This window comes from Raphanus sativus, chromosome 4 (genome assembly GCF_000801105.2).
Source record: "Raphanus sativus cultivar WK10039 chromosome 4, ASM80110v3, whole genome shotgun sequence".
NCBI classification, from domain to species: Eukaryota; Viridiplantae; Streptophyta; class Magnoliopsida; order Brassicales; family Brassicaceae; genus Raphanus; species Raphanus sativus.
In genome coordinates, this window is record NC_079514.1 from 5,466,126 (window position 1) to 5,492,849 (window position 26,724).

Here is a 26,724-nt window from a genome sequence, read left to right on the forward strand (position 1 = left end):
AGTCAAGGTCAATACATGTGTAACATCAAGTCTAAATGTTAATTAAATGATTTCGAATTAATCAATCAAACTATTCAAATGCTAGAATAATCATGTGGATGAGAAGAATCAATAAAGTCGAGTTGAATATAAAGTTGATGACTAAGACACACCGATTTTTACTTCCTCACCGGACAAGTAACAAAAGAAGAGCTTAGAAAAGATAAAACAGTACTTTCACAATTCTAGGTTATCCAGTTCTAGTCTTCATTGCTTTCAGAACCAATAAACACTCTCAGTAACTAAGGTTGACTTCACAAGGTAGTGGTTGACTTTCTCAACTATTGTATTTTCCTTGGTTAACTTTACAACTGTGTATTAGATTTCTAGGAGCTGGGGAAGCGATTGAGCTAGTAGTAAGCACCTGGAGAATAGCTAACATGGATGGGCGATCTTCAGCATCTTCTTGAAGACACAGTAAAGCAATATGGACACATCTCTTAATATAGCTTACTTGACCATTCTATTGAAACTTGAAAGGATGGATCAACGATCTCCAATGGTGACTCATTGCAACATGCTCCATAATTTTCAAGTCTGATAAAACATTTTAATAATCAAAACATTGGTAATTGCTAAATGATATTACGTATTTTACAACATGTGTCTTAGATTTTCAGAGTCCTACAGGGACTTTCCAAAACTCTTAAATGAAGACTATACTAAGAGGAAAACAGAGGAACTGAAACTTTACATCATTTTCTTCTTTCTGTATAATACAACATCTATAGCTACTCCACACCATAATTAACTACACATCTCTATTCCAACAAAGCTAACTGACTGTCCAAGAACCAGCAATAACGCCGTTAATTCTCCTCATCATGTTCTCTCTTTCTTCTTGAAACATAAAAGTATAAACAATACTATCGTGTACTTGCTTGCTGGACACACATAGAAAATGAACAATAATAGAACCATTTCAACTGAGAAAAAAACTTTCTTCTTTTCGATGCTTACTAGTCTTTACGAAACGTTTTGTCCTCAACGAGGAGTTAAACGAGTAATGGAAGCATCATCGACAGAACATGGAGCAGAAGAATCCATTGTTGGACCTGCTTCCCTTACTTCCTCATGTTTCATCCGTAAGAAAAATCCAGGTGGTTGAGGAACGGGAAGAGCAATTGAGCTAGTTGTGAGCATCTGGACTATTTCTGACATAGTTGGACGATCTTCAACTTCTTCTTGAACACATAGTAAAGCTATATGGATGCATCTTCTGGTTTCGTTTTCTTGACAGTTCTCTTGAAAGGATGGATCCACAACTTCTAATGGTGACCCATTTCTCCATAGTCTCCAAGTCTAGTGAACAATTTAATACTAAAACATTGGTCACAACTAAATGAAGCAAAAAAAAAAAAAACTGTTTCAAGGGTGCATACTCACATATGTAACCAAATTTCCAGCATGGCCATCCATCTTATAGAGACTCCTGTTCTTTTTGCCGCTTATAATCTCAAGGACTAAGATACCGAAGCTATAGACATCTGATTTCATTGAGAAGTGACCATACATTGCATACTCCGGAGACATATAGCCACTATGACAAAACTCAAAGCTTGAGTTAATTAATAGAAGTTTGTTACATGTCTAAACGTATTATGTGGAAAATGAAAAACTTACTACGTTCCCACCACTCTTCTAGTACTGGCTTCCGTTTGGTCTATTCCAAAAATCCTCGCCATTCCAAAATCTGCAATTTTTGGGTTCAGGGAAGCGTCCAAAAGGACGTTACTCGCTTTGAGATCACGATGGATGATTGTGAGTCGTGAATCTTGATGAAGATATAGAACCCCTCTAGCAATTCCTCTAATGATATTGTGCCTTCTTGTCCAATCCAGCTGTATTTTTAGTGTAGAGTCTGGACCATTTGTGTTTACAATGTTATAGAACAGTGGTTTCAAGAATGGGGTTGAATAATGAAAAATATTTGACCTAATATATTGTATATATTAACTGACCAAAGAGGAAGTAATCAAGACTTTTGTTAGGCACATACTCGTAGATGAGTATTTTCTCTTCTCTTTCAATACAAAATCCGAGAAGCTTGACAAGATTTCGGTGCTGAAGCTTTGCCACAACAATTACCTCATTCTTGAACTCTTTTTCGCCTTGTACTGATGTTTTCGATAGTCTCTTCACTGCAACTTGTAATCTATTAGGAAATGTTCCCTACAAAGAATATATATGATGTGATCCATTAGGTCCCTACTAATCAGGAAGCTCAGTGACTTGTATACCTTGTAAACTTCTCCAAATCCACCTTGACCGAGTTTGTTTCTTTCAGAAAAGTTATCTGTTGCTGCTTCAACAGATTTAAAGTCAAACTGCAAGGAGCCAGCGGTTGTAATATCATCCCCACCTGAAAATTCGTATATGATTTAAAAACGTTAATCTTCATAAAAATTTCTAAGTTGCAAACACTAGTGTATTTTGGAATGTTTTTACCATCATCTGCAGTTGCTGTCTCGTAAGTATTCTTCAGTCTCGTTGTTACATAGAAGCTAGAAATAACTAAAAAAAGAATAACATAGACACCTAGCGGCACAACAATTGCTATGATTATAACTCGCATGGAGTTCTCTTCTTTTCCTGCCAAAGTATTAGACCAGACATGACACATGAATTCAACAAATCTTGAATGACAACCCCAAAAAAAAAATTACAGGGAGAGAGAGAGAGAGAGAGATGGAGATCTCTTACCATGCATATCGTTAGAGGCAACTTCTTGATAGGTTTCATTGTAGAAAGGGTATATATCGTACCTTAAGGTACAGCCTGACGAAAGAAGTCTTGCTCCAATTTTGTCACGAGGCAACTTCTTGATGGTTTGTTGCAGACAGTTTGAGCACATCACTGTTGTCAGATCAGGCATGCACTGAACTAATGCATAAACCGTTTGAGAAGATGCGTAGTTCTCCTTCTTAAACGAAAAAATTCTTGGACTAGCAGTAGCCTCCTCTGCAGCTTCTTTCATCAAAGAAAGGACCACCTTACTGAACCGAACAGGGTTGTTTGCCGTATCATTCTGTTGGTTTACTACCATCAGCTCTCCAGTTTTGATTACAGGATCCAAGAGGATATTTCGGTCAGTGTATAAAAGCATGCATTCGTCGTAATAAATCAAAGCCTCTTTTTCGTTTGGACAATGATTCAAAGTGTCCTTTACGGCGAAGCTGATGCAGTCACGACAGATTTCGAAAGATACATCTCCGCGACAGAGGAAAAGTCCGAATACCATGTTAGGGATTTGTCCCTCTGTAAGTCTTTGGAATCCATAGGAGAAAGAATGATTGTAACTAGAAGAAAGAGAGGACAAAAGGGTCTCGAGGTTTGAGGAGTATGTGCTGTTTTTGAGGTAAGTTTTCTCTGGCTGACAAACATAACCGACGTAAGTCGGTCTGTGTTGCTGTACAGAAGGTCTCAGGTTTGTAAGGAAAGTGAAAAGGAAGAGGAAGCCATAACCAGACATTTTCCTTAAATGTTTTTTTTTCCTTTTCGATAGGTGGTCTTAATTATTTCTTAAATAATCTGAAGCCGAATTAGGGATGGCAATCAAGGACCTGGACCGCGGGCCTGGCCCGTAAAGGTTTACTGCGGGACGGGATTGGGCCTCCATTTGATAGGCCCGCAAAATTGCGGGCCTCGCGGGACGGGTTCAAAGCGGGATGGGCTCAAAAATGGGACGGGTCGAAAGCGGGATGGGTTAAACCGCGGGATTTTGCGGCAATCTTAAGTCTCCATTTATGCTTTCACATGAGAGAGAGAGAGAGAGAGAGAGAGAGAGAGAGAGAGAGAGAGAGAGAGAGAGAGAGAGAGAGAGAGAGAGAGAGAGAGAGAGAGAGAGAGAGAGAGAGAGAGAGAGAGAGAGAGAGAGAGAGAGAGAGAGAGAGAGAGAGAGAGAGAGAGAGATTAGACACTATGGAACTCCATTGATGGTGGTTTCAGTATCGATAATGCTTCCGGTCTCCCAAGAGCCTCTAATCTGCACTGATAGAGCTTCTTCAAACCATCATAAATGATAATAAATACATTTGTTTTGTATAAGCTTAATGTATTGATCTTGTAAGAGTATACTCGATCATGTGCAAGATGAAAATCAATTCATGTCTATGTTTGTTTGTGCATGTAGAAATAAGCAATGTAATATTCGATGTTCCGCGGGACGGCCCGCGAAGGCCTGCATATTTCGCGGTACGGGATTGGGCAGCTAGTTTGAGGACCGCATCCCGCGCGGGACAGGCCCGCCGTGTACCGCCAGAAGTCGAACCCGCAGTGGTTCGGGACGGGACGGGATGGGAGAACCCAATTGCCATCTCTAAGCCGAATAAGAGTGTTGCTTTCTAAAAACATAAGATTTTTCTAAGTCCAAGTCAATGCTTAAAAACCACAAGACATGTCTACTTGACGCATGACTAGTAACACATCAACTTTCTATATGTTGTTTCACCCAACAAGCAAATTTATGTATGGTGGATGCTCTTTCTTTCCGTAGGTTGAATGTTTTATTTAATGTGTAAGATCTCAAGTTTGTAAGGAAGGCGAAAAATAAGAAGAGAGAAGCAGCAGAAATGGTTAATTACATGTTCAAAAAAGGTTAATTACTACACAATTAATATTTAATTTTAATAGTTTTTTTATAAAGCTATGTTTTAAATGGCTATAGGATTGATGTAAAAAAAATGGCTATAGGATTTGTGTTCCTAATCTTCGAAAGACAAGTAAGTGGATGAGTCTTTGTATCTTGTCTTCACTTCGTCTTCAGTGGACTGACCTTTCAATTTTGTTACCATTTTCCTCTGCTTTATGTTCACTTTTTTCCTCTGCTTTATGTTCTACTTCGTCTGGATGTTTTTGGCTATTCTACATCAGGGGGAATCTTTTTACTTATTTATTATTATTTTGGGAAATATATTTAACTTTTTGGTCCCAAATGTGGAAGTGTAACATCATCTCTGCGTAGGAGATTGTATAACGTGTTTCCCGGTGCTATATATTTGTAGAAATCCACCGAATAGAAATTGCACGGGTCAAGCGGTCTCCATTAGATACATGCTTGATGTCCTACCCCAAACAACATATGTATGATCTTCAAAACTATCAAACTTCAAGAAAACATACTTTAAACAAAACCTTACTAAGAAAATCATTGACGAAGACATTTATTTGGTACTAGTCTACGTTTTTACACTACTATGGAATGGAAACAATATTTTTTCTAATGAGCAAATCTTTTTAATAAAAAGAAATTCTCATACTGGATAAAAAAAACTTTAGATTTTAGTGATATAAATTTTATATATTTGGGTGAACTTCAGAAAATGAGTATAGCCCTCTGCATGACGTAGGATAAACATATTATATTGAACTAAATATGATAAATTTTATATTAAATTAGTGAATTTATATATTTTAGTTTCATAAATATAAATATTTTTTTAAAAATACATGTACAAAAATTAAATTAACTTAAACTTTTTTACATAAGATAATATTTATCTAAAACTAATAAACATAACTAAAAATTATGAACGAAAATCTAATTCTAAAGGACAAGAAAAAATTAGCATAAATAAAAATACAAAATATTATCAAATATTTTTTCATGCATATATTAATATTTTTAATAATTAAATACAAATTTATAAAGATAACTATATAATAAGAAGTATGTCGTAAAAAGAAATAAGAAGCAGTAAATAGTGTGACAGTTTTAAATTGTTGATTAATTATAACATACAAACTATGAAATTACTGTTTTTGAAATAGTCAATAAACATTTAAATATACGATTAATTTTAAAATACATACCACTAATGATATAAAACAAATTTTTATATAAAACACTGAAAATAAACACTCGCGAAGTTGCACGGATAAAGTCAAAGTTTAAGTTTAGTATTGTTTTCTATTTTCTATTTTGTACTTCCATAGATGTTTTCATTGTAATATTCATAAAACTAGGCCTCGATTGGTACAGCAGATGAAAAAGCAGTAGCAGTATGCTGTAGAAGCAGTATGCTGCAGAAGCTGTATGCTCTCATTAAAACTTTTAATAAGATGATTGGTAAAACAGTAGCAGTATACAATTTTAAATTTTTTTATAAAAGTTAGTATATAATATATTTATTTAAAAATAATATATATTAAATTATAATATATATATATTTATTTATTTAATTATAATATATATATAATATATTTGTTATTAAAAATAATGAATCTTAATTAATAACATAAATTAAATTAAATTTTAAATGTGAAATATTATTATTATAAAAATAAATGTAATTTTATAAAAATATAAATTTATTTTTGGTTATAAAATAATTTTGAATATTATTAAATAAAATAAATAAAATATAAATTTATTTTTGGATATATATTAATATATAAAATAGACATAATTAATTTATTTTATTTACTAATTTCAAAAATTATGTTTATATCGAAAATTTTGTTTAAAAAAATAAAATTTACAATTAAAATATATATTTAAAAATATATTTCGCATTTAAAATATAATATAATTTATATAATTATATTATATTTTAAATGTGATATACTATTTTTTAAAAAAATATTTATATTGTAAATTTATTTTAGAAATGAAACTTCATTTTCTGGATATAAAATTTATTTTATAATATTATTAAATCAAATAAATGAACTAATTATATTTATTTCATAAATATATAAATTTTAAATGCAAATGCTCTTCCAAAAGCTTCATATGAGAGCATTTGCTAGAGAGCATTTGGAGAGCATTAACATTTAGTAAATGCTTTTCTAAATGCTTTTGTAACAAATGTTGATTGGATAATGTAGAGCATAATGCTAATGCTAATGCTCTACCAATCAAGGCCTAAGGATCCAATTTTCAGTTTCGGCTTACAAATGGAGTTTTGATTGATGGCCCAACAGTTGATTTCAACATACCAAGTTAATAATACTTGCCTTTGCCACTTCGTAAACATTTATATTTATCGTTCAGACTTTGAAGGTCCCATTTATTAAAGGCATTTACTTTTTCGGCTTTGATTGGATCATGGTTTTGCTTTGGGCCCTTAAATAGAATATAGCCTAAACTTTTTACTTATAATTGTTTGAAAGTCTTGATTATGGTCGTCGCAAACCAAGAGAGGGCTCTTTTATAAATGGGACCTTCATAGTCTGAACCCCAAATCAGGGAAACCAAACCATGTCTTCTCGTGCCTCGTTCATCTTCATGTTTCTTTTCTCCTTCCTCACTAGCTTCAGAGCTTCGGCTCAAGATCACGGTTACATATACCATTTCTGTGGCAATACGACAAGCTATTCAGCTAACAGCACTTACTTCACTAATCTCAAAATACTTCTGTCCTCTCTCTCATCTGGCAACGCCTCATACTCCACCGGCTTCCAAAACGCTACGGTGGGACAAGCACCGAACAGAGTCACTGGACTTTTCCTCTGCCGAGGTGACGTCTCGCAAGAAGCTTGTAGTGACTGCGTCTCCTTTTCCGTCAAAGATATCTTAACCAAGTGTCCCAATCAGAGTGATGCCACTATCTATTACAATCGTTGTATGCTCAGATACTCGGACCGTTATATTTTCTCAAACCTCACACTCAGTGGAGAGTTTTTATGGTATAACGGTTACAGTATTGGGTACAACTATGAAGACCAGTTCGAAAAATTGGTGTTGACCACGATGATCGAAGCCGCCCTTGAAGCAGCGAACAGTTCTAGATATTTCTGTGAGAGAAATGCCAAGTGGAAAGAATACGAGAATTTGTACGTCCTAGTTCAGTGCACTCCTGATCTGACAAGACAAGACTGTTTGTTCTGTCTGCAAAAGTCCATCAACCTATTGCCTTTTAAAAGTAAAGGAGCAAGACTTCTATTCCCTAGCTGTAATTCTAGGTACGAACTTTTCGAGTTCTACAACGAAACAGACGTTAAGACACCGCCCCTAGCGGCTTCTACTCCTCCGGTGTCATCTGCTCCAAGACCTAGTTAAGTCTTTCTTCTTAATTACTCTGTTTCTTTTGCCCTGATTTCTTGAAATTAGCAATACATTTAGGATTTTTCATATTTATTGTCTCCTTGTGATTGATTTTATATTAAACAGATGGTCTTCTAAACGCAGGCAAAGGTGGGAATTCAAGTGTGGTAGTCATAGCCATCCTTGTGGCTATTATAATCGCTTTTGTGGTTTCTATAGCTGGTTATTGTTTCCTTGCAAAGAGGAAAAAGAAGAATTCTGATAATAAACCAGATTTCTATGGTAAAGATTTAAATGATTTAAGAGCATAGTTAGTGGATTTTTTTTTTCAAAGAGAATCTTTCACCACATTTATTAATATTACAGTGAGAAAAACTTGAGAGATTTTAGCAGGAAAAATAAAAAACTTGAGAGACTCATATCAAAACCCTTCAAAGCTTGAGAGATTTATGTCAATTCTCCACTATAATATTAATATATACGTTAAAAGACTTCTTGAAACTTTTTTTTGATGCGGATGACTTAACTATCTTTATTGGATTCTATTACTATCACTGGCCAATCTCTTTTTCTAATTACTATTGTGCAACAGGAGATGATATAACAACAATAGAGTCGCTGCAACTTGATTATAGAACAATTCAAGCTGCAACAAATGATTATTCAGAGAATAATAAGATTGGTCAAGGTGGATTTGGCGAGGTTTACAAGGTACTATCACTAGTATACATCCTTAATTGCGGCTGAGGCTGTGTATTTTTCTGTGAAATTCTGTGCCAAACACATTTAAATAACTGGGATGGTGCCAAATTTGCAGGGTACATTTTCGAATGGGACTGAAGTTGCAGTGAAAAGACTACCAAAATCATCAGGACAAGGTGAAACAGAGTTCAAGAACGAGGTTGTTGTTGTTGCAAAGCTTCAGCATAGAAATTTGGTAAGGCTTATGGGGTTTTCTATAGAACGTGAAGAAAGGATATTGGTCTACGAATATGTGCCCAACAAAAGCCTTGATTACTTCCTCTCTGGTCAGTTACATTTATGATTTGGTACATCAATGCAGGACAGAAACGTCTCTATATTCCCATGGATGATTTGGTATATATGAAAAGCACGTAATGAGAAATGCTTCAACGCAAAGGATGTATCGCCACTTGACACACTCCAGCTAACTAGCAGCGAAGCGGAAGCGTGGTGTATAGCACAAATCGTCGAGACCAATGCAGAAGAAAGCACGCTAGCGGTAGACACAAGAAGAGCCCTTGAGCATCGCGATACGGACTGCAAATGGATATGCCAGGTAGACACCTCATGGAAGGACAAAAACGAAAAAACAGGGCTCGGCTTTATCCTCTTCGAAGACCGACGAATGAGGCTAATTGGCATTAAGAAATATGACAAGGTAGCCTCGCCACTCTATGCCGAAGCCGAAGCTTTAAGCTGGGCTCTGAAGGAGACAAGGAAGATAGGTGTTTGCGAGTGATTGTTGAATCAGACTGCCAGCAATTTGTTCGACTCATCAACAAGCCGCAGGAGTGGCCTGCTCTTGGACCTGAGCTTGATAGAGATCGATTTCTTATGCTCAGAGTTCTCTTCTATCTCTTTTAATTTTATTAGTCGTTTATTTAATGGCCGTGCGGACTGTCTCTCTAAGGCAGGACGATCACGTGCTTCAAACTTTTGTTTCTTGGGAGATAAGGCTCTTCCATGGCTGGCTCACGAAGCTAGCTTATGCGAACCTTTAGTTGCTTAATAAAACTTTTCTTTGGATGCCAAAAAAAAATTACAAACCATTCCATATTTCTCTCAATACTTCCAGATCTGAAAGTTGGAAATGCAAATGAATATGTGTTCAACGACTTTAGCCATACGTTGATTGGTATCTCATATTTTCTCTTGAACAAACGGTTAACTGTTTATTGAAATGTTATCTGTCAATGTAAACTTGATAAAAAAGTGGTGTAAATACTATGTTTATGAGGTTCGAAAGCATGAGTTAAACCTTGTAAGTTGTAACATCGTCAGGTGCTTACCATAATCCTGAGTGACAATTGTGTTGGATTTATTAAACAATAGAAGACGAAGAAAAAAACATTGGAAACTGTTGACATACAAAACTTCTCAAAGTCAGGTTCTTGATATTTAAGATTTCAGAGGCTTATTATCATACCGACGATACCGTAAGAGTCCGCGAATCAATTACCAAAGGGGATGAACAAAGAGACCTACAAAAAGTGAATCATGCCTTATATTGTCACATATGATGAAGATTAGCTTACCGCTATTTTCTACTCCTGTAATCTGAGAATCCATCATGATGGCCATGCTGCTTTATAGCAGCGAGTGCGTGCCATTTAAAGCTGGAGATGCGTAAGATCCACGTCTATTCAAAAAGTGGAAGAGAAAAGGAAGTAAGAGGAAGGAAGAAAGGGGTTATCTATGTATATGACCTACTTTAAGGAGTTACCTACAAAGAACTCAGAAGAAGATGAACAATTCAATTGACCAAAGTGGAAAGACAGAGGATTCTTGTAGTAGGGACAAAGATGAAAACGAGTTTTTTTTTTCTTTTGCTTACACCGTCACCGCGTGGGAATTTTTATAATTATCATCAGTCAATACCAAAGAAAATTATGTTTGAAATAATGCCAACTACGAAGAGTCTCTTCCTTTGCAAACCAATCTTGACGCATTTCTACTAATGAACCGATCAAAGGCCATCCACAAATATTTTCGCATTTAATATTTTTTATTTATACCATATTTTAATAGTTTTGTTGTAGATGAGCACAAGTTGGACACGAGTTTTGAATACAAAAACCTTGACTTTTTCGTCTGGCACACGTCACAGAACCATCCTCTGTTTTCATTGTAAATCTACACAAACACAGAGAATCAAAATTCAAATTTTATTTCATCAGTATATCGGAATTTCTCAAAAGCAAGTTATGTCTTCTTGGGCCTCTTTGATCTTTCTCTTCCTTTTCTCCTTTCTCGCTAGCTTCAGAGCTTATGCTCAAGATCCCACTTACGTATACCACGTCTGTCCAAACACGACAACTTACACACGAAACAGCACTTACTCCACCAATCTCAGAACCCTCTTGTCCTCTCTCTCTTCCAACAACGCCTCTTACTCAACCGGATTCCAAACCGCCACCTCGGGACAAGGCACCGACAGTGTCACCGGACTTTTCCTTTGCAGGTTAGACTATTCGCCGGAAGTTTGTCGTAGATGCGTCGCCTTTGTCGTCAACGACACCTCAACTCGGTGTCCGAACGAGAGAGAGGTCGTGCTCTACTACGATGAGTGTATGGTAAGATACTCTAACCGGAACATCCTCTCGACGTTAAGCACCAACGGAGGAGTTGTCACGTGGAACGGCCAAAATATTACATCCAGCCAAAAAGACCAGTTCAGAGATTTGGTCTTGTCAACGATGAACCAAGCCGCCAGTGAAGCTGCGGACAGTCCCAGAAAATTCGATGCTAGAAAAGCTAACTGGACTGCATCACAGAATTTATATGGGCTGGTTCAGTGCACTCCTGATCTGACAAGACAAGACTGTTTGAGTTGCCTGCAACAGGGCATCAATCAGTTACCTACTGATAAAATTGGAGGAAGATTTATTGTACATAGCTGTAGTTCAAGATACGAGCTTTACGCATTTTACAACGAATCCGCCATTACAACACCTCCGCCGGCACCACTACCGCCGGTTTCAGTTCCTCCGCCGCCGCCGGGTTAGAACTCTTGTCTTTACCGCTCCCACTGTCTGATATCAATGCTAATGATGTCTGAATAACAGGGAAAGGTGGGAGTTCAAGTGTACTAGTGGTAGCCATTGTGGTTCCTATTATAGTGGTTGCTCTGCTTTTCATAGCTTGTTATTGTTTCCTTGCAAAGAGGGCAAAGAAGACTTTTGACACAGCATCTGCATTTGATGGTAAAGATGTCAATTGAATTATAATCTGATTTATGTCAATGTTCTAGGCATGGAGGCTCTGGAGTAATGGGACACCGCTAGACCTCATGGATCCAATGATTTTAGATAATTTCCAAAGGAATGAAGTTGTTCGATGTGTCCATATAGGTCTTTTGTGTGTTCAAGAAGATCCTGTAGAGCGTCCACCCTTGTCAACCATTGTTCTGATGCTCACTAGTAATACTGTGACATTACCCGTCCCTAGGCAACCAGGTCTTTTCTTTCAGAGTAGACTTGGAAAAGACCCTCTTGTAACCGCTGGAACTCACAAAAAAAGAATTTGTAAATAGGCAAAATCATGTTTAACAAACTTCATCTTAATTACGAGAAGATGAGTGGAAGACTTACTAGGTGCCAGCTATCCTGCTTGTATTATCTTGGGTTTGATCTATCCCAAAGATCCTCGCCATTCCAAAATCAGCAACTTTTGGATTCATATCCACATCTAGGAGAATGTTACTTGCTTTGAGGTCACGGTGTATAATTGTGAGCCATGAATCTTGATGGAGATACAAAATTCCCCGTGCAATCCCTCCAATGATCTTATATCGTCGAGTCCAGTCCAGCTGAGGTTGCTTTGCAGGGTCTGTGTGTGCATATCCATGGAATTATAGTAAACTCTAAAGACTTGTAATCCCAAGTTTCAAGAATAAGGCTAAATAATTATTGAAACAAAGCAATAATCAACTGACCAAAGAGGAAGTAATCAAGGCTTTTGTTGGGCACATACTCTAGACCAGTATCCTCTCTTTTTGTTCTAGAGAAAATCCTAGGAGCCTAACCAAATTTCTATGCTGGAGCTTTGCAACAACAACAATCTCGTTCTTGAACTCTGTGTCACCTTGTCTTGATGATTTTGACAGTCTCTTTACCGCAACTTCAACCCCATTCGCGAAAGTTCCCTGTCCGTTTCCATCAGCACCATCTCGTTATCAAAATGTGTTCACACAATTTTTTTAAGAAAATTTGCAGAAACTCATGCCAAGTTAAGGAATAGTAGTACCTTGTAAACCTCACCAAATCCACCTTCACCAATTTTATTATTTTCGGAATAGTTATTTGTTGCAGCTTGAATAATTCTATAATCAAGTTGCAGTGACTCAATGGTTGTAATATCGTCCCCTGTTGCACAATAATTCATAGCAATCAGATGAGACAAAAAAAAAACTGATCGGTGAAATAATCTAAACCTAGTTAAGGTTGTTATTCCACTGCAATCTTTACCATAAAAAGCTGGTGCATTGTCTGAAATCTTCTTTGTCCTCTTTGCAAGGAAACAATAACCAGCTATTAAAATCAGAACCGCCACTACAACACCCACAACGATGGCTACTATTAACACTTTTGAATTATCATGTTTACCTGCATATAAAAAAATAAACATTTTCTTGAGATCGGATAGTATTGAATATTTAGAGAAACCAGAGTAAAAAACAGAGGAAGATAAAAGAGTTCACCAGTTCGTGTAAGAGATGAGACAGGAGAAATAGACGCCGGAGGAGGTGGTAGCGGTGATGGCGATGGTGGCGGCGGTGCATGTTGTTCTTCAGGTGTTCTAGTGTCGTTTTCGTTGAAGAACGAGTAAAGCTCGTACCTTGAGTTACAACTAGGCCAGAAAAGTCTACCCCCAATTCTATTAAGAGGCATCCCATCGATGGATCGATGCAGGCAACGCAAACATTCATATCGTGTCAGATCAGGAGTGCACTGAACCAGACCGTATAAACTCTGGAGTGCTGTCCAATTGGCTTTGATCGTATAGAACTTCTTAGAACTATTAGCTGCTTTGTCGGCAGCTTGGTTCATCGTGGTCGACACCAAATCTTCGAACCTGTCTTCTTGATTAGATGAAATAATATTACCGTTCAGCAAGATAAACCCTCCTTCGTACACAAGGGTCGATAGAATATTTTGGTGAGAGTATCTGAGCATGCACTCCTCGTAGTAAAGCACGACCTCACTCTCATTGGGACACCGAGCTAAGGTATCGTTGACTGAGAAGGCGACGCAGCGATGGCAAACTTCAGGCGAGACGTCTCCTCGGCAGAGGAAAAGTCCTGTGACCCTGTCGGGATCGCGTCCCACCGTGGCGTTCTGGAATCCGGTGGAGTAGGAGGCGTCGGGGGAAGAGAGAGAGGACAAAAGGGTTTTGAGATTGGTGGAATAAGTGCTGTTTCTTGTATAAGTTGTTGCATTTGGGCACGAATGGAATGTGTAACGAGGATTTTGAGCATAAGCTCTGAAGCTAGCGAGTAAGGAGAATAGGGCAAGGAAGATGAAAGTGGTGCAAGAAGACATGGTTCGACTTCTTTCAGTTTGGTCTACATCATGAAGCTCTCATTTATATAACGAATATATATATATATTTCCTCTCTTTTTGAGTCTGTGACTACCGTAGATTGCCGTGAAACAGGGTATGATTTGTGGAGTGACGACCACCGTAAGTCAATAAAAGTCAAAGTAAACGCTTTTTTTCCTTCTTAATGTAACTTTTATTATGCAACAAAAATATGAACGTATAAAGTGGGGTTTTAGACTAAGTCAGACAAGAACAAGACAAGAAAAACATGGCCTTTGGAACTTTCTTGTCTTGCTTTCCCTTTCTCATGTACTCTTTTTTTTTTGAAACACAACTTAATTTCATTAAACCTTAAACTTCTTGATTACAATGGTTAGAGGGAATTATCCATCCTCTTTGATTGAAAGCATAAACTACAACAATGTAAAATAAACAAGATAATTCTTCAATCGAAGATAACAGCGGATTCGAGACAGGACTTGAATGCGTCGAAGTAGCCTTCACGACAAAGTCGGATAGCATAGAAATAGTCACATATAGTGACGTTGAAAACCAGCCCTCGTGGATGAGGAAGCTGAAATCAAAACTCGACACCGAGTTAAGATAATCGTCTCCTTTTATAGAAAAGAGGAATGGAGATAAAGACCAACCGGGTGAACCCACCGGTAAACTATTCTTCTTAAAAGAAAGATATGGCATTATGCCATGTACTCTTTTTTACTAAGTGTATATAAGTCTCTTCTTATTTTTTTATGTTGAATTGTTGAATAACACATTACCTGGAGAAGAAAAAAAACATTACCTGAGACATTGTTTAACAGCTTCAACGATGATCCAGATCTCTAATTGTTTACATCATTTATAGTATGGGATATGGACCGTATCCTAGACAGCCTTGAATCTTGGTTGCGTCTAGTTTGTGGTGAGAAGAATCCGAGAGGTTGAGAAACAGATAAAATGACAGAGATGATAGTGCCCATACATTATTGTCGACAGTTTGGGACAAATGATAAACCAACAAAAAGTATGAAAACAATGTAGAAGCATCACAAAAGTTATACACATAGAAATACTTCCATATTTAACGAGGCTCCAAAGGAACTTCTTTTTAAAAGTTCACACAATACATATTGTGCAGAAACAGAGGACTGATACAGAACTCTTCTTTCCCATCTTCTGTCTTGTGTGTGCGTGTGTGAGTGTTTAGTTATTGTGGCTCTTGCTAATTTAGCAACGTGAATTTCGGTGTACATTAACAATAAAAATGACTACTGGGTGCTGGCGGTATGGAAAGACTATAATCTCAATATACGAACCTAAGAGTGAAAAGCAGAGTGTCTGGTCATCATTAGTGAGTTGCCTTTATTATTAACTAAGAACTTTCAAAATTCATATTTAAGAACTCGATTATAAATTTACAATCACACAGAATAAAATGAGAGTGAAGTCTAATCTGAGAAACAAAACACAGGGAGATTCAAGTCCACATCAAGATTGATCTTCAACGAAGATTTAACTCACTAATGGACCAGTAGATTGACCTGACTCCAAATCTACAGCTGATGAGTTTTGATCACGTGTGATTTGGACAAAAAATCCAGGTTGTTGAGGCACAGGTAAGGTGATTGTGTTACTAGTGAGCATCAAGATGATTGTCGACAAAGTTGGACGATCCATAGGGTTCTCTTGAACACATAACAATGCAATATGGATGCATCTGACAACTTCACTGCTGTCACAACTCTCTCTAACAAATGGATCCACAAGTTCTAACGGTGAGCCATTTCTCCAAAGCTTCCATGCCTACACAAGGATAGATCGATTAAATACATTGAAACCTGATCGTAGTTACAAGAAGATTGTTTCTGTTTATGTACTTACATAAGTGACCAAGTTGCTACCATTACTATCTGTTTCGTGGAAGCTGCTATTCTTCTTGCCAATAATAATCTCCAAAACTAAGACCCCAAAGCTATATACATCAGATTTTGTGGAGAACTGGCCATGCAATGCATACTCAGGAGACATATAACCGCTGAAACATAGAGTGAATTTGAGCATATAGATGACAATCAAAGACTTCAATTCATAGGATCTCAAAGGGGAAGAGAAATTACTATGTTCCAACTATTCTGCTTGTATTTTCAAGGGTTTGGTCAGCCATGGTAATCCTGGCCATGCCAAAACCCGTAATTTTCGGGTTTATATCTGCATCTAAAAGAATGTTACTGGTTTTAAGGTCACGGTGTATGATTATAAGCCGTGAATCTTGTTGAAGATATAAAATTCCTCGAGCAATCCCTGTAATGATCTTGTATCTCATTGTCCAATCCAACTGACCTTGCTTTGAAGGGTCTACACATCCATGCATACACATAAAGCACACAGTTTTTAAGAATAGCTATATCATTATGATTTCGATAAAATATAGTAGTAGTATTGACCGCAACCTACCAAAAAGTAGATAATCAAGGCTATTGTTAGGAACAAACTCGTAGACTATAATCTTTTCTTCCGGCTCCAAACAACACCCAAGAAGCCTAACAATATGTCTATGCTGAAGCTTTGTAACAACAAGAACCTCGTTCTTGAACTCTAGTAGTGCACATTGTCCTGATGTTTTGGACAGTCTCTTCACAGCAACTTCAGTTCCGTTTGGAAGTATACCCTAATGAAATTGACATTTTTACAAACCCATATTGATTCAAAGTTTCAAACTTTCAAGTGAAATAACAGAAAAAGAAGTTGAACAAACTTAACTATACCTTGTACACTTCACCGAATCTACCTTGACCTAGCCTGTTACTGCTCGAAAACTTATCTGTTGCAGCTTCAATAGTCTTAAAATCGAATTGTAATGAATGTGTAGTTGAGATATCATCAACAGCTGCACAGAAAAAAGAGAAATAATGTTAATTAGGCTGAAAGAAATTCACTTCTCTTGTTGAGCCAGAAAAAGATCAACAAAGTGAACAAAGGTGCTTGGACTTGGGGCAGATACCACCGATAAACTCACATTGAAAATCAACTTCTTCGTGCGATTTTCTCCTCCGGTAAAAGACAAACGCAAGAGCGAGCAGCACCAAGACGATGACAATGATCGCAGCCACAATTCCAACGATAGCTCCCACTGAAAGGGAATCGCCATCTACGCAGTCAACAGTCACCAAGGTAAGAATATTATTACACCTAAGTGAAATTACATCAAAATTTTACAAATTTCTTCTTCTCTTCGTTTTTTTCTTGACAAATCACTTTTCTCATTTATTTACCGAAATTATAATTAGAATAAAAAATGAAACTTCGCTAAGTTTTAATAGAGAAACCAAAAAAAACAAATAATAAAAATCAATTGTTTAAGAATTTTTTGAAAGTGTCACGTTTAATTTCTCCTTTTTGAGGTTCCATACTTATCTAAACGTCATCCAATTTTGTTCGACTTGATGTCTTTTTATATTCTTATGAAAGTCTTCAATAACTAAATTTTACATTTTAAAACGTTAAAAGGACATAGTACCTTTCTTTTCCGTACCGTCTCCGTCGCCGGTCAAAGGTTGCTGCGGAGCTGCTTTGGTGGATATATTATCAAAAGCCCCTAAGAACGGATAAAGATCCCACCGGAAAAAACAGCTCGGCCGCCTAGCAACGCCGCCTTGATTCCCACGGCAACACTCTTGATACCTCCTAACATTTGCTCGGAGACAAGCTTCACAATTCTCCGGAGACAAATCCGGTGTACACTCCATCAACGCGTAAACTCGCTGAAACGTAGTCAACGATGTGATATCCGCTGCATAGTACTTACCACTAGAAGACGATGAAGCTCCACTGCGTCCCGCTGAAGCCGTATCTATCAGCTTAATCATAAACGCATCCCAAATTCTTTCGAACTCCGACATGTTAATGGTGATGTTCCCAGTGTTGTATCTTAATGAGTTCGGCTCTAGGTTCATTGATCCGAAGAAGGAACTGTTCGCATACCGAACCATGCAGAGAGTTTCGGTGCCTGGCCATGAGAAAGCCTCAGTTTGGTTAGGACAGTTCTGTATCATATCTGTCACTGCTTTAGTTATGCACTCTGAGCAGTGTTTTGATTGAGCTCCAGGGATGCACAAGCCCATCGCGTAGACTCGGTCTGGTTCTTGCCCGATCGAGGAGTTGTAGAAGAAACCGTCTCGAGACGTGACGTTAGAGGCAAGAGACGAGAGAATGAGTCGACGGTTTGAGTCATACGTAGTGTTTGGTCTGAAAGTTCCCGTTGTGTTCAGGCAAATCTGTCCGGACACTGAGATGAAACTAAAAGTCACAAGGACGGATAAGAGAAGTGGAAAGAGACTGATCCGACACATTTTTTCAAGTTTATGTTTAGTCTTTTGGTGTCTTGAATAGGTAAATGTTAAATAGGCGTATACGTTTTTTTTTTCTTTTTTGAAAAAGGGTTGATAGGCATACATTAATAAGTTGGCTTTTTCAAAAGTGGAGGCTCCAAAATATTTAATGAGACCAAGGGACCAACATTTGACTATAGTATTTTGGGAGACGGTTATTTGGGAAATCAAAGTTAGCGTTAGTTTAAATCGAATTATTTACATTAAAAATTGGAAGGTCTTAGAAGATGTTAACGTGTGACGTGTTGTTCACTGGTGATTAGCATATTATAATGGACCGCAACCACATAAACAATTTAGGATGAAAGAGATCGAATACGAAATAGATTTGTTCAAGTGGCATTAATTTTGTTTGTTTTGACTGAGAAAACGACGTAATTTTTTTGTCAAGCGTGACGTAAATCAGCCTGATGAGAATACACTGCATAATTCAGCAATTCTTATTTTGTGAATGAGATCAAGGACCAAGGTTTAGGCCAATATGGCTTATCGTTGCTTGACATCCAAGGAACAAGTTCCAGGTCTAGTAAAAAACCAGCTTGACCTGGAGTGTGGTAAGAGACTCCTCTGCTTTATTCGTATTCTCTAAGGTTATACTTGTAAATTTTCTTCTTTATTATACAATACCTGAAGATAATCTGCAAATATTGTTGAGTGGCCATGAACCTTTTTATGCATGGACATAAAACAAGTGACACGCCTTTGTCAAAGTAACACAATAAAACAGAGCCATACAACCTTTAAGCTCAGGGTCTTTCGGTTGCTTGTTTCCCAAGTTATGTGTTCTTTGTAAAGTTTTCTTTTTTTTTGTCAACTATAAAGTTTCTTTATAACTAAACTTACTCTCCAAATTTTAATATCGAGTTTTATGCTAAATCAGTCGAACTTTTACATATGTGGACATAAAACAAGTGACAAGCCTTTGTGGAAACTAGAAACAAGTGAACTAAACAGAACATCTTGACTATTCAACGAGGATTAACATCAGTGATTGTTGCTTCATCCACAGAACAAGTATAAGACTTGCTGCTCGATTGACTGGGGTCCAGGCCTGACATGGTCGTTCCTGGCCTGTTCCCAAAAAAAATCCAGGTGGCAGAGGTACAGGCAGACTAATAGAGCTGGTTGTGAGCATTTGTTGAATCGTTGACATTTTGGGACGATCTGCAGGATTTCCTTGAACGCATAACAGTCCAATATGAATGTATCTAACAACTTCATCGATGTTACTGTCTTCTTTGATACCAGGATCAACGAGATCAGGCAATGATTTGTTCTCCCAAAGTCTCCAAACCTGTAGAAGTTATGTAAAATATATTCAGAACTTTTATCATTACTTAAAAGAATCAATAATAGTTTGAGACTATATTATGTTCTAGCTGCTCACATATGTGACTAAGTTGTTAACTAAACCATCCATCTGACGGAAGCTGCTATTCTTTTTGCCACTAATGATCTCAAGAATCATTACTCCAAAGCTATATACATCTGATTTCATCGAGAATTGGCCATGTATCACATACTCAGGTGGCATGTAACCGCTGCAAAATACATTTTAATTAGCTGAAAAAGATTATGATTATCAAAATTCATCAGGTCCAAATAGAGTATATATACTCACAAGGTTCCAACTACTCTTGATGTATTGCCTACAGTTTGGTTCATTCCAAAGATCCTTGCCGTTCCGAAATCAGCAATTTTTGGATTCATATCCGCATCTAATAGAATGTTACTAGCTTTGAGATCGCGGTGTATGATCTTGAGCCTTGAATCTTGATGAAGATATAAAATACCACGACTGATCCCACCAATGATGTTGTGTCTCACAGTCCAGTCCAGCTGAACTCTCTTACTAGCATCTGAATAGTCATGCATAATTACAACTGGCTATGTATAAGAAGAAACAACAAAGGAAAACTGTATATAAATATAAACAACTGACCGAAGAGGAAATAATCAAGGCTTTTGTTAGGAACAAACTCATAGACGAGTAACTTTTCTTCTCCTTGAAGTGAAAAGCCAAGAAGTCTAACAAGATTTATATGCTGAAGCCTTGCAACAACAACAACCTCGTTCTTGAACTCTCTTTCACCCTGTCCTGCTGTTTTTGAATGTTTCTTTACCGCAACTTCAGTTCCATTCATGAGGATGCCCTTCGTAATTAATACAAAATAAGACATAATCATTTCATTATTTCCTAAAGAAAGAAGCAATATAGATGGGAAAATACCTTGTAAACCTCACCAAATCCACCTGCCCCAAGCTTGTTCGCCTCGGAAAAATTGCCCGTCGCAGCTTCAATTGTCTTAAAACCAAATTGAACAGATTCCGCTTCAGCTAAGACCAACAGTAAGATAGTCAAAAAAAATTCCTAAGCAAACAATGAGATTCTTATGAATACAATACCAATTGAAGCAACTCACTTGAAAGTTGTATATCTTGCTTTTTCTTTCTCCTCTTGAACATAAACATGCCTACAGAAATCAATACTATGATAACCCAATAACTACAACTATCGCTGCGACAACTCCTCGTGAGATATTTTTATCTGCACAAAAAACCATTACACAACAAAAAAAAAACTTTACACAACGTAAAAAAAAACTGCTCTGGCATTGTTTCTAAAGTGACTTGCCTTTTTGGTTATATCGGTCAAATTAACAGAAGGACTGTCTAAAAGCGGAGGCGGATCATTAATATGATCAAAAGCACCAGAGAAATTATACAACTCCCACCGGAAAAAGCAACTTGGCCGCAACATAATGACACCTCTCTTCCCATGATACACTTTTTTATAGTAATCAACGCTTGACTCAAGACAAAGACTACAATCCTTTGAAGAAATATCTGGAGTGCATTGCATCAGCATCAATATGTTCCTGTAAACCGGCACTGGAGCTACATCCTTTGCATAGTATTTACCAGACAATGATAAAGAAGTAGATGAATTGTTTCTCTCCGAGGAAGAAACTCTCGTGATCATACGAAGCACTAACCCGTCCAACACACTATCAAACTCCTTCTGGTTTTCTTTTCTTACGTCCATTACATTATAAAACGGTGTAATAGGCTCCAAGGCGAGGACCCCAGAGAAGGACTTGCTGGAGTAGCGAACAAGGCAAAGGAACTCGTCACCTGACCATACGAAAGCCTCTGTTTGGTTCAAACAGGTACTTAGTAAACTGTCTGAGGCGGCCTGGACACAGTGTGAGCAAGCTTGTGGTTCAGCACCTGGAGCGCACATCCCCAAGGCGTAAACTCTGTCCAGACCTACCCCGATGGAGCCGTTGAAGTAGCCGGCGTGAGCCGTGACGTTAGAAGCAAGAGTAGAGTTTATGAGAAGGCGGTTCTTCTCATATGGACTATTGGGTTTGAAAGTCCCAGAAGCTTCATCACAAGTTTGTTGTGCAGAAACAAAAATGGGACTGAAGCTTATGAGTATGAAGCAGAGGATTGATACAGAGCTCTTCTTTCCCATTTTTTTCTTCTTTAAATAATAATTCAGAGCGTTTGTGTGTGTTTTGGAATGTGGTATCTTATCAGTTTGTCCTGAACTTTGAATATTACACCTCACTGACAACGCGATATACTACTTTTTTCTTTCTGTTAGTAAAATACAACACGCAGCAGGACTACAAAATTGCCTACTCTAGATTTACGTCGGTGACTTGTCTCACTAATATTATATTAGTCAAAAAGTGACAACTTTGAATTTATTGGAACAAAAATGTGACAACTCTGAATTTTGTGGGAGACTTTTCAAAAAATGATATATTTGAGTTAAAATGAAGAGTATTTTTGTTTAACAATAAATAGTAATTGTAAATTTGTGAAGTAAATAACAGATTAATCAAGAAATTAATTTACAAATCATATTACAAAAGGTAATCAAATAAAAAAATAATATAATCACTAATAACATTATAAAAACTAAATAGTAATATTTTTTAAAAAAATCTTAATTAGTTTGGATGATATTGTTAATTTAACAAACTGTTCAATTAATTTAGATAGGTATGTGTTATTTGTAAAGTTTCCTTTTAACAAATTTTACTCTTTAAGTTGAGTTAAAAAAAGGAACTAATCTTTTCTCTCCAAATTTCAATAGTGAGTTTTTTGCTGAATCAGTCAAACTGAAAGTTAACGTTCAAATTATTTCATATGTGGACGTAAAACTAGTGACTAGGGCCGGGGTTAAAATATCCATAATTTTTAATTCAATTTTTTATTTATTTTGATTCGTACCAAAAAATTCGGAATTTTGCAACTCTATGAATTAAAACAAATACTAATATGCAGTATCTAAAAACGAAGTAAATCAGAAATGTTAAAAAAAATTAGGAACGGATATTTGATTCCAGTCGTTTCAATTATATATACATATATTTAAGAATTATATATGCAAATTATATAATTATTATATTTTATGTAATATTTTATTTATTAAATTATTATTTTAGTTATTAAAATTTTAATTAAATAGTATTTCTTTTGTAATTATATATTATTATTTTATATATTTTGAATTTTTTATTATGTAATAATATTAATTACAAAACGGAGCGGATAATCCACGAATAGTTTAAATAGTTTCGGATTTACGAATACATAAAATCTACGAACAATTTAAATAAATCCGAATATCCAAACTAACAAATACATAAAATCCACAAATAATTTAAATAGTTTCGGATATTCAAACTAAACGAATACATAAATTCGTATGAAGCAAGCGGATCAAAAACTCAAGTATTTGTATGGGAAGGAGCGGATCATGGATAGTGAAATTTTTCCAGATATCCGCTCCATGCCCATGCAGCCTTTGTGGAAACTAGAAACAACTTAAAAAAAACAGTTCATTTTCACTATTCAACGAGGATTAACCTCAGTAATTGTTGCTTCATCCACTGAACAAGTAAAAGACTTGTTGCTCGACTGATTCGGCTCCAATCCCTGGGATGAAGAAGTCGTTCCTGATCTGTTCCGAAAAAAAATCCCGGTGGCAGAGGTACAGGCAGAGAAATAGAGCTGGTTGTGAGCATTTGGTGAATTGTTGACATTGTTGGACGATCTGCAGGATTTTCTTGAACGCACAACAGTCCAATATGTATGTATAACAACTTCATCGATGTTACAGTCTTCTTTGATACAAGGATCAATGAGATCAGGCAATGATTTGTCCTCCCAAAGTCTCCAAACCTGAAGATGTTACATAATATGTATTCAGAACTATGATCAATATATAAAATAATTAATCAAAGTTTGAGACTATGTTAGATTCTAATTGCTCACATAAGTGACTAAGTTGTTAACTAAACCATCTATCTGGTAGAAGCTGCTATTCTTTTTGCCACTAATGATCTCAAGAATCAGTACTCCGAAGCTATACACACATCTGACTTCATCGAGAACTGTCCATGTGTCACATACTCAGGTGGCATGTAACCGCTGCAAATAAATACATGTTAAATTAGCTGCAACATTGTTTGTTTATCAAAACTCAATCATAGAAGTATATACTCACAAGGTTCCAACTACTCTTGATGTGTTGTCTACAGTTTGGTCCATCCCAAAGATCTTGCCATTCCGAAATCAGCAATTTTTGGATTCATATCCGCATCTAACAGAATGTTTACTAGCTTTGAGGTCACGGTGTATGATCTTGAGCCGTGAATCTTGATGAAGATACAAAATCCCTCGACTGATCCCACCGATGATGCTGCGTCGCGTTGTCCAGTCTAGCAGAATTCTCTTACTAGCGTCTGAGTATTCATGCATAATCACAATTGGTTATGTAAAATAAGAAGAAACAAAAAGATAAAATTTAGAAAACAACTGACCAACGAGGAAATAATCAAGGCTTGTGGGAACAAACTCATAGACAAGTAACTTTTCTTCTCCTTGAAGTGAAAAGCCAAGAAGTCTAACAAGATTCCTAGTTGAAGCTTTGCAACAACAACAACCTCGTTCTGAACTCTCCCTCACCTTGTCCTGATGTTTTGGACAGTCTCTTTACTGCAACTTCAGTTCCATTCATGAGAATGCCCTTTATAAACGAGGCATCATCATTTCATTATTTCCTCAGGAAAGAAGCAATCTAGGTGGGAAGATAGAGTATCTATACCTTGTTGTAACCTCACCAAATCCACCTGCACCAAGCTTGTTGGCCTCAGAAAAATTGCTCGTCGCAGCTTCAATTGTCTTGAAATCAAATTGAACAGATTCCGCTTCATTTAAGAACAACAACATTAAGCTCGTTAAAAAATGTTCCTAGGCCGTGAGATTCTTAATATTACAAATAGCAATCAAGGAAACTCACTTGGAAGTTGCATGTCGTGATTTCTCTCTTCCTCTTGAACATAACAAAGCCTAAAGAAATCAATATTATGGTAACGACAATACCTACCACTATACCCGCGATTATTCCTCCCGAGACCTTTTTATCTGCATAGAACGGTTCTATTAGAACCACCAATTCCCACAAAAAAAAAAAACAAGAACTGAGCTGGACTTATTGTTAAAGTTACTTGCCTTTCTTGGCTATATTGGTCAGATTAGCAACAGAAGGACTCTTTGGAGGCGGCAGTGAAGGCGGATGTTGACCATTAATATTATCAAAAGCACCAGAGAAATTATACAAACTCCCACCGGAAAAAGCAACTAGGCCGCAATATAATGGTGCCTCTCTTCCCATGAAACAATTTCTTATAATAATCAACACTTGTCTCTAGACAAAGACTACAATCCTTTGAAGAAATATCTGGAGTGCATTGCATCAGCACCAATATGTCCCCATAAACCGGTACTGAAGCTACATCCTTTGCATAGTATTTACCAGACAATGATAAGAAGTAGTAGACGAATTGTTTCCCACGAGGAAGAAACTCTCGTGATCATAGGAAGCACTAACCCATCCCACACACTATCAAACTCTTTCTGGTCTTCTTTCTTACGTCCATTACATTATGAAACACTGTATTCGGCTCTAAGGCGAGAACCCCAGAGAAGGACTTACTAGAGTAGCGAACAAGGCAAAGGAACTCGTCACCTGACCATACGAAAGCATCTGTTTGGTTCAGACATGTATATAGTATAATATCTGAGGCGGCCTGGACACAGTGTGAGCAAGCTTGTGGTTCAGCACCTGGAGCACACATCCCCAAGGCATAGACTATGTCAGGGCCTAGCCCGATGGAGCCGTTGAAGTAGCCGGCGTTAGCCGTGACGTCAGAAGCAAGAGTAGAGTTGATGAGAAGGCGGTTCTTCTCGTATGGACTATTGGGTTTGAAAGTCCCAGCAGCATCATCACAAGTTTGTGCAGAAACAAAAATGGGAGTGAAGCTTATGAGTAGGAAGCAGAGGATTGATACAGAGCTCTTTTTCTTTCCCATTTTTTCTTTCTTGATTTTGTTATTTAGATAATGTATGTGTGTGTTAAAGTCTGTGGTTCTTATCAAAGCTATATCAGAATTTTGTATTAGTCTTACTCGAATGGCGGCACATGCACATTAATGAGAAAGTGACAGCTTTGAATTATTGTGGGAGAGTTTTCTAAGTCAACTTTAATTGTAGGTGAGGGAAATTAATGAGAATAACATACAGTTGAGCCTAAATTAATATTAACAGTAGCATATAGTGTAATAGTAAAATACATTCGGTCTATCAAAATCAAATAGTAGAATAGTAGTGGGGGTGAATTTGTAATTTCAAATCACTTAAAGAGAAGACAGATTACATCGAGTAGCCACCGGATTAACTATTTGGAAAAATGGACGCCGGAGCTGAAATTGAAATGGATCCACCGGTGGATGGAGATTCTTCGGCGGCGGAATCTGGGTTCGTCGGAAAATTGGATCCCTCGCCGTTGAATCAAGGGGAGATTCTGAGAAACACTTGCCACGGTGGAGAAGGATTCGAAGGCAATCGCGGAGAGCTTCTCGTCTCTCTTTGTCTCCCTCCGATCGACTCTCTCTGAGGTTAGAAATAAAATAACCAATTTTTTAAGGTTAATTTCATCAGCGCCTT

The 26,724-nt window shown here is 37.0% G+C and overlaps 4 protein-coding genes and 2 pseudogenes across 6 annotated transcripts; 2 read left to right on the top strand and 4 right to left on the bottom strand.

Annotated features, from left to right (window-relative positions):
• Nucleotides 1-583: 583 nt before the first annotated feature.
• On the bottom strand, nt 584-3,526 carry LOC108854318 (cysteine-rich receptor-like protein kinase 5). The gene is made up of 7 exons (XM_018627843.2): nt 2,743-3,526; nt 2,488-2,631; nt 2,280-2,401; nt 2,001-2,211; nt 1,663-1,900; nt 1,426-1,579; nt 584-1,341 (listed from the first exon to the last, which is right to left on the bottom strand). Exons 1-7 carry the CDS (start codon nt 3,509-3,511, stop codon nt 1,024-1,026), a joined length of 1,956 nt encoding a protein of 651 aa, XP_018483345.1. The 5' UTR covers nt 3,512-3,526; the 3' UTR covers nt 584-1,023.
• A 3,633-nt stretch (nt 3,527-7,159) lies between these two features.
• Nucleotides 7,160-10,409, top strand: LOC130511696 (cysteine-rich receptor-like protein kinase 10). 3 transcript variants are annotated; one of them, XM_057009101.1, is made up of 5 exons: nt 7,160-8,036; nt 8,153-8,308; nt 8,619-8,737; nt 8,844-8,963; nt 9,090-10,409. In XM_057009101.1, the coding sequence occupies exons 1-5, from the start codon at nt 7,241-7,243 to the stop codon at nt 9,132-9,134; spliced, it is 1,236 nt and encodes a 411-aa protein (XP_056865081.1). In that variant the 5' UTR covers nt 7,160-7,240; the 3' UTR covers nt 9,135-10,409. The 3 variants fall into 3 exon arrangements, with proteins under 3 accessions (XP_056865081.1, XP_056865080.1, XP_056865082.1); XM_057009100.1 differs by having other exon boundaries at nt 9,095-10,409; XM_057009102.1 differs by having other exon boundaries at nt 8,171-8,308; nt 9,095-10,409.
• Nucleotides 10,410-10,842: 433 nt separating this feature from the next.
• On the top strand, nt 10,843-12,333 carry LOC130511697 (cysteine-rich receptor-like protein kinase 10). The gene is made up of 2 exons (XM_057009103.1): nt 10,843-11,770; nt 11,836-12,333. Exons 1-2 carry the CDS (start codon nt 10,975-10,977, stop codon nt 11,988-11,990), a joined length of 951 nt encoding a protein of 316 aa, XP_056865083.1. The 5' UTR covers nt 10,843-10,974; the 3' UTR covers nt 11,991-12,333.
• Nucleotides 12,334-12,357: 24 nt separating this feature from the next.
• On the bottom strand, nt 12,358-14,542 carry LOC130511695 (cysteine-rich receptor-like protein kinase 15; annotated as a pseudogene).
• A 1,111-nt stretch (nt 14,543-15,653) lies between these two features.
• Nucleotides 15,654-22,208, bottom strand: LOC108854320 (uncharacterized). Its single transcript, XM_057006895.1, is given in 16 exon segments — nt 15,654-16,114; nt 16,193-16,346; nt 16,429-16,666; nt 16,766-16,979; nt 17,077-17,198; nt 17,328-17,459; nt 17,829-18,734; nt 19,673-19,777; nt 19,780-19,993; nt 20,087-20,240; nt 20,321-20,558; nt 20,642-20,852; nt 20,930-21,030; nt 21,123-21,200; nt 21,203-21,247; nt 21,331-22,208. Coding segments are annotated over 16 exon segments (4,050 nt in total). The 5' UTR covers nt 22,178-22,208; the 3' UTR covers nt 15,654-15,823.
• A 1,105-nt stretch (nt 22,209-23,313) lies between these two features.
• Nucleotides 23,314-26,101, bottom strand: LOC130511715 (cysteine-rich receptor-like protein kinase 17; annotated as a pseudogene).
• Nucleotides 26,102-26,724: the final 623 nt, after the last annotated feature.

Excerpts from the sequence above, each read along its gene's own strand:
- LOC108854318 (XM_018627843.2), bottom strand. The coding sequence starts at position 3,511 with ATGTCTGGTTATGGCTTCCTCTTCCTTTTCACTTTCCTTACAAACCTG. Across the intron at positions 2,632-2,742 it reads TGCCTCTAACGATATGCATG|GAAAAGAAGAGAACTCCATG; the intron begins GTAAGAGATCTC and ends ATACTTTGGCAG. Across the intron at positions 2,212-2,279 it reads GATTTGGAGAAGTTTACAAG|GGAACATTTCCTAATAGATT; the intron begins GTATACAAGTCA and ends TATTCTTTGTAG.
- LOC130511696 (XM_057009100.1), top strand. The coding sequence starts at position 7,241 with ATGTCTTCTCGTGCCTCGTTCATCTTCATGTTTCTTTTCTCCTTCCTC. Across the intron at positions 8,037-8,152 it reads GTCATCTGCTCCAAGACCTA|ATGGTCTTCTAAACGCAGGC; the intron begins GTTAAGTCTTTC and ends TATATTAAACAG. Across the intron at positions 8,738-8,843 it reads GATTTGGCGAGGTTTACAAG|GGTACATTTTCGAATGGGAC; the intron begins GTACTATCACTA and ends CCAAATTTGCAG.
- LOC130511697 (XM_057009103.1), top strand. The coding sequence starts at position 10,975 with ATGTCTTCTTGGGCCTCTTTGATCTTTCTCTTCCTTTTCTCCTTTCTC. Across the intron at positions 11,771-11,835 it reads AGTTCCTCCGCCGCCGCCGG|GGAAAGGTGGGAGTTCAAGT; the intron begins GTTAGAACTCTT and ends TCTGAATAACAG.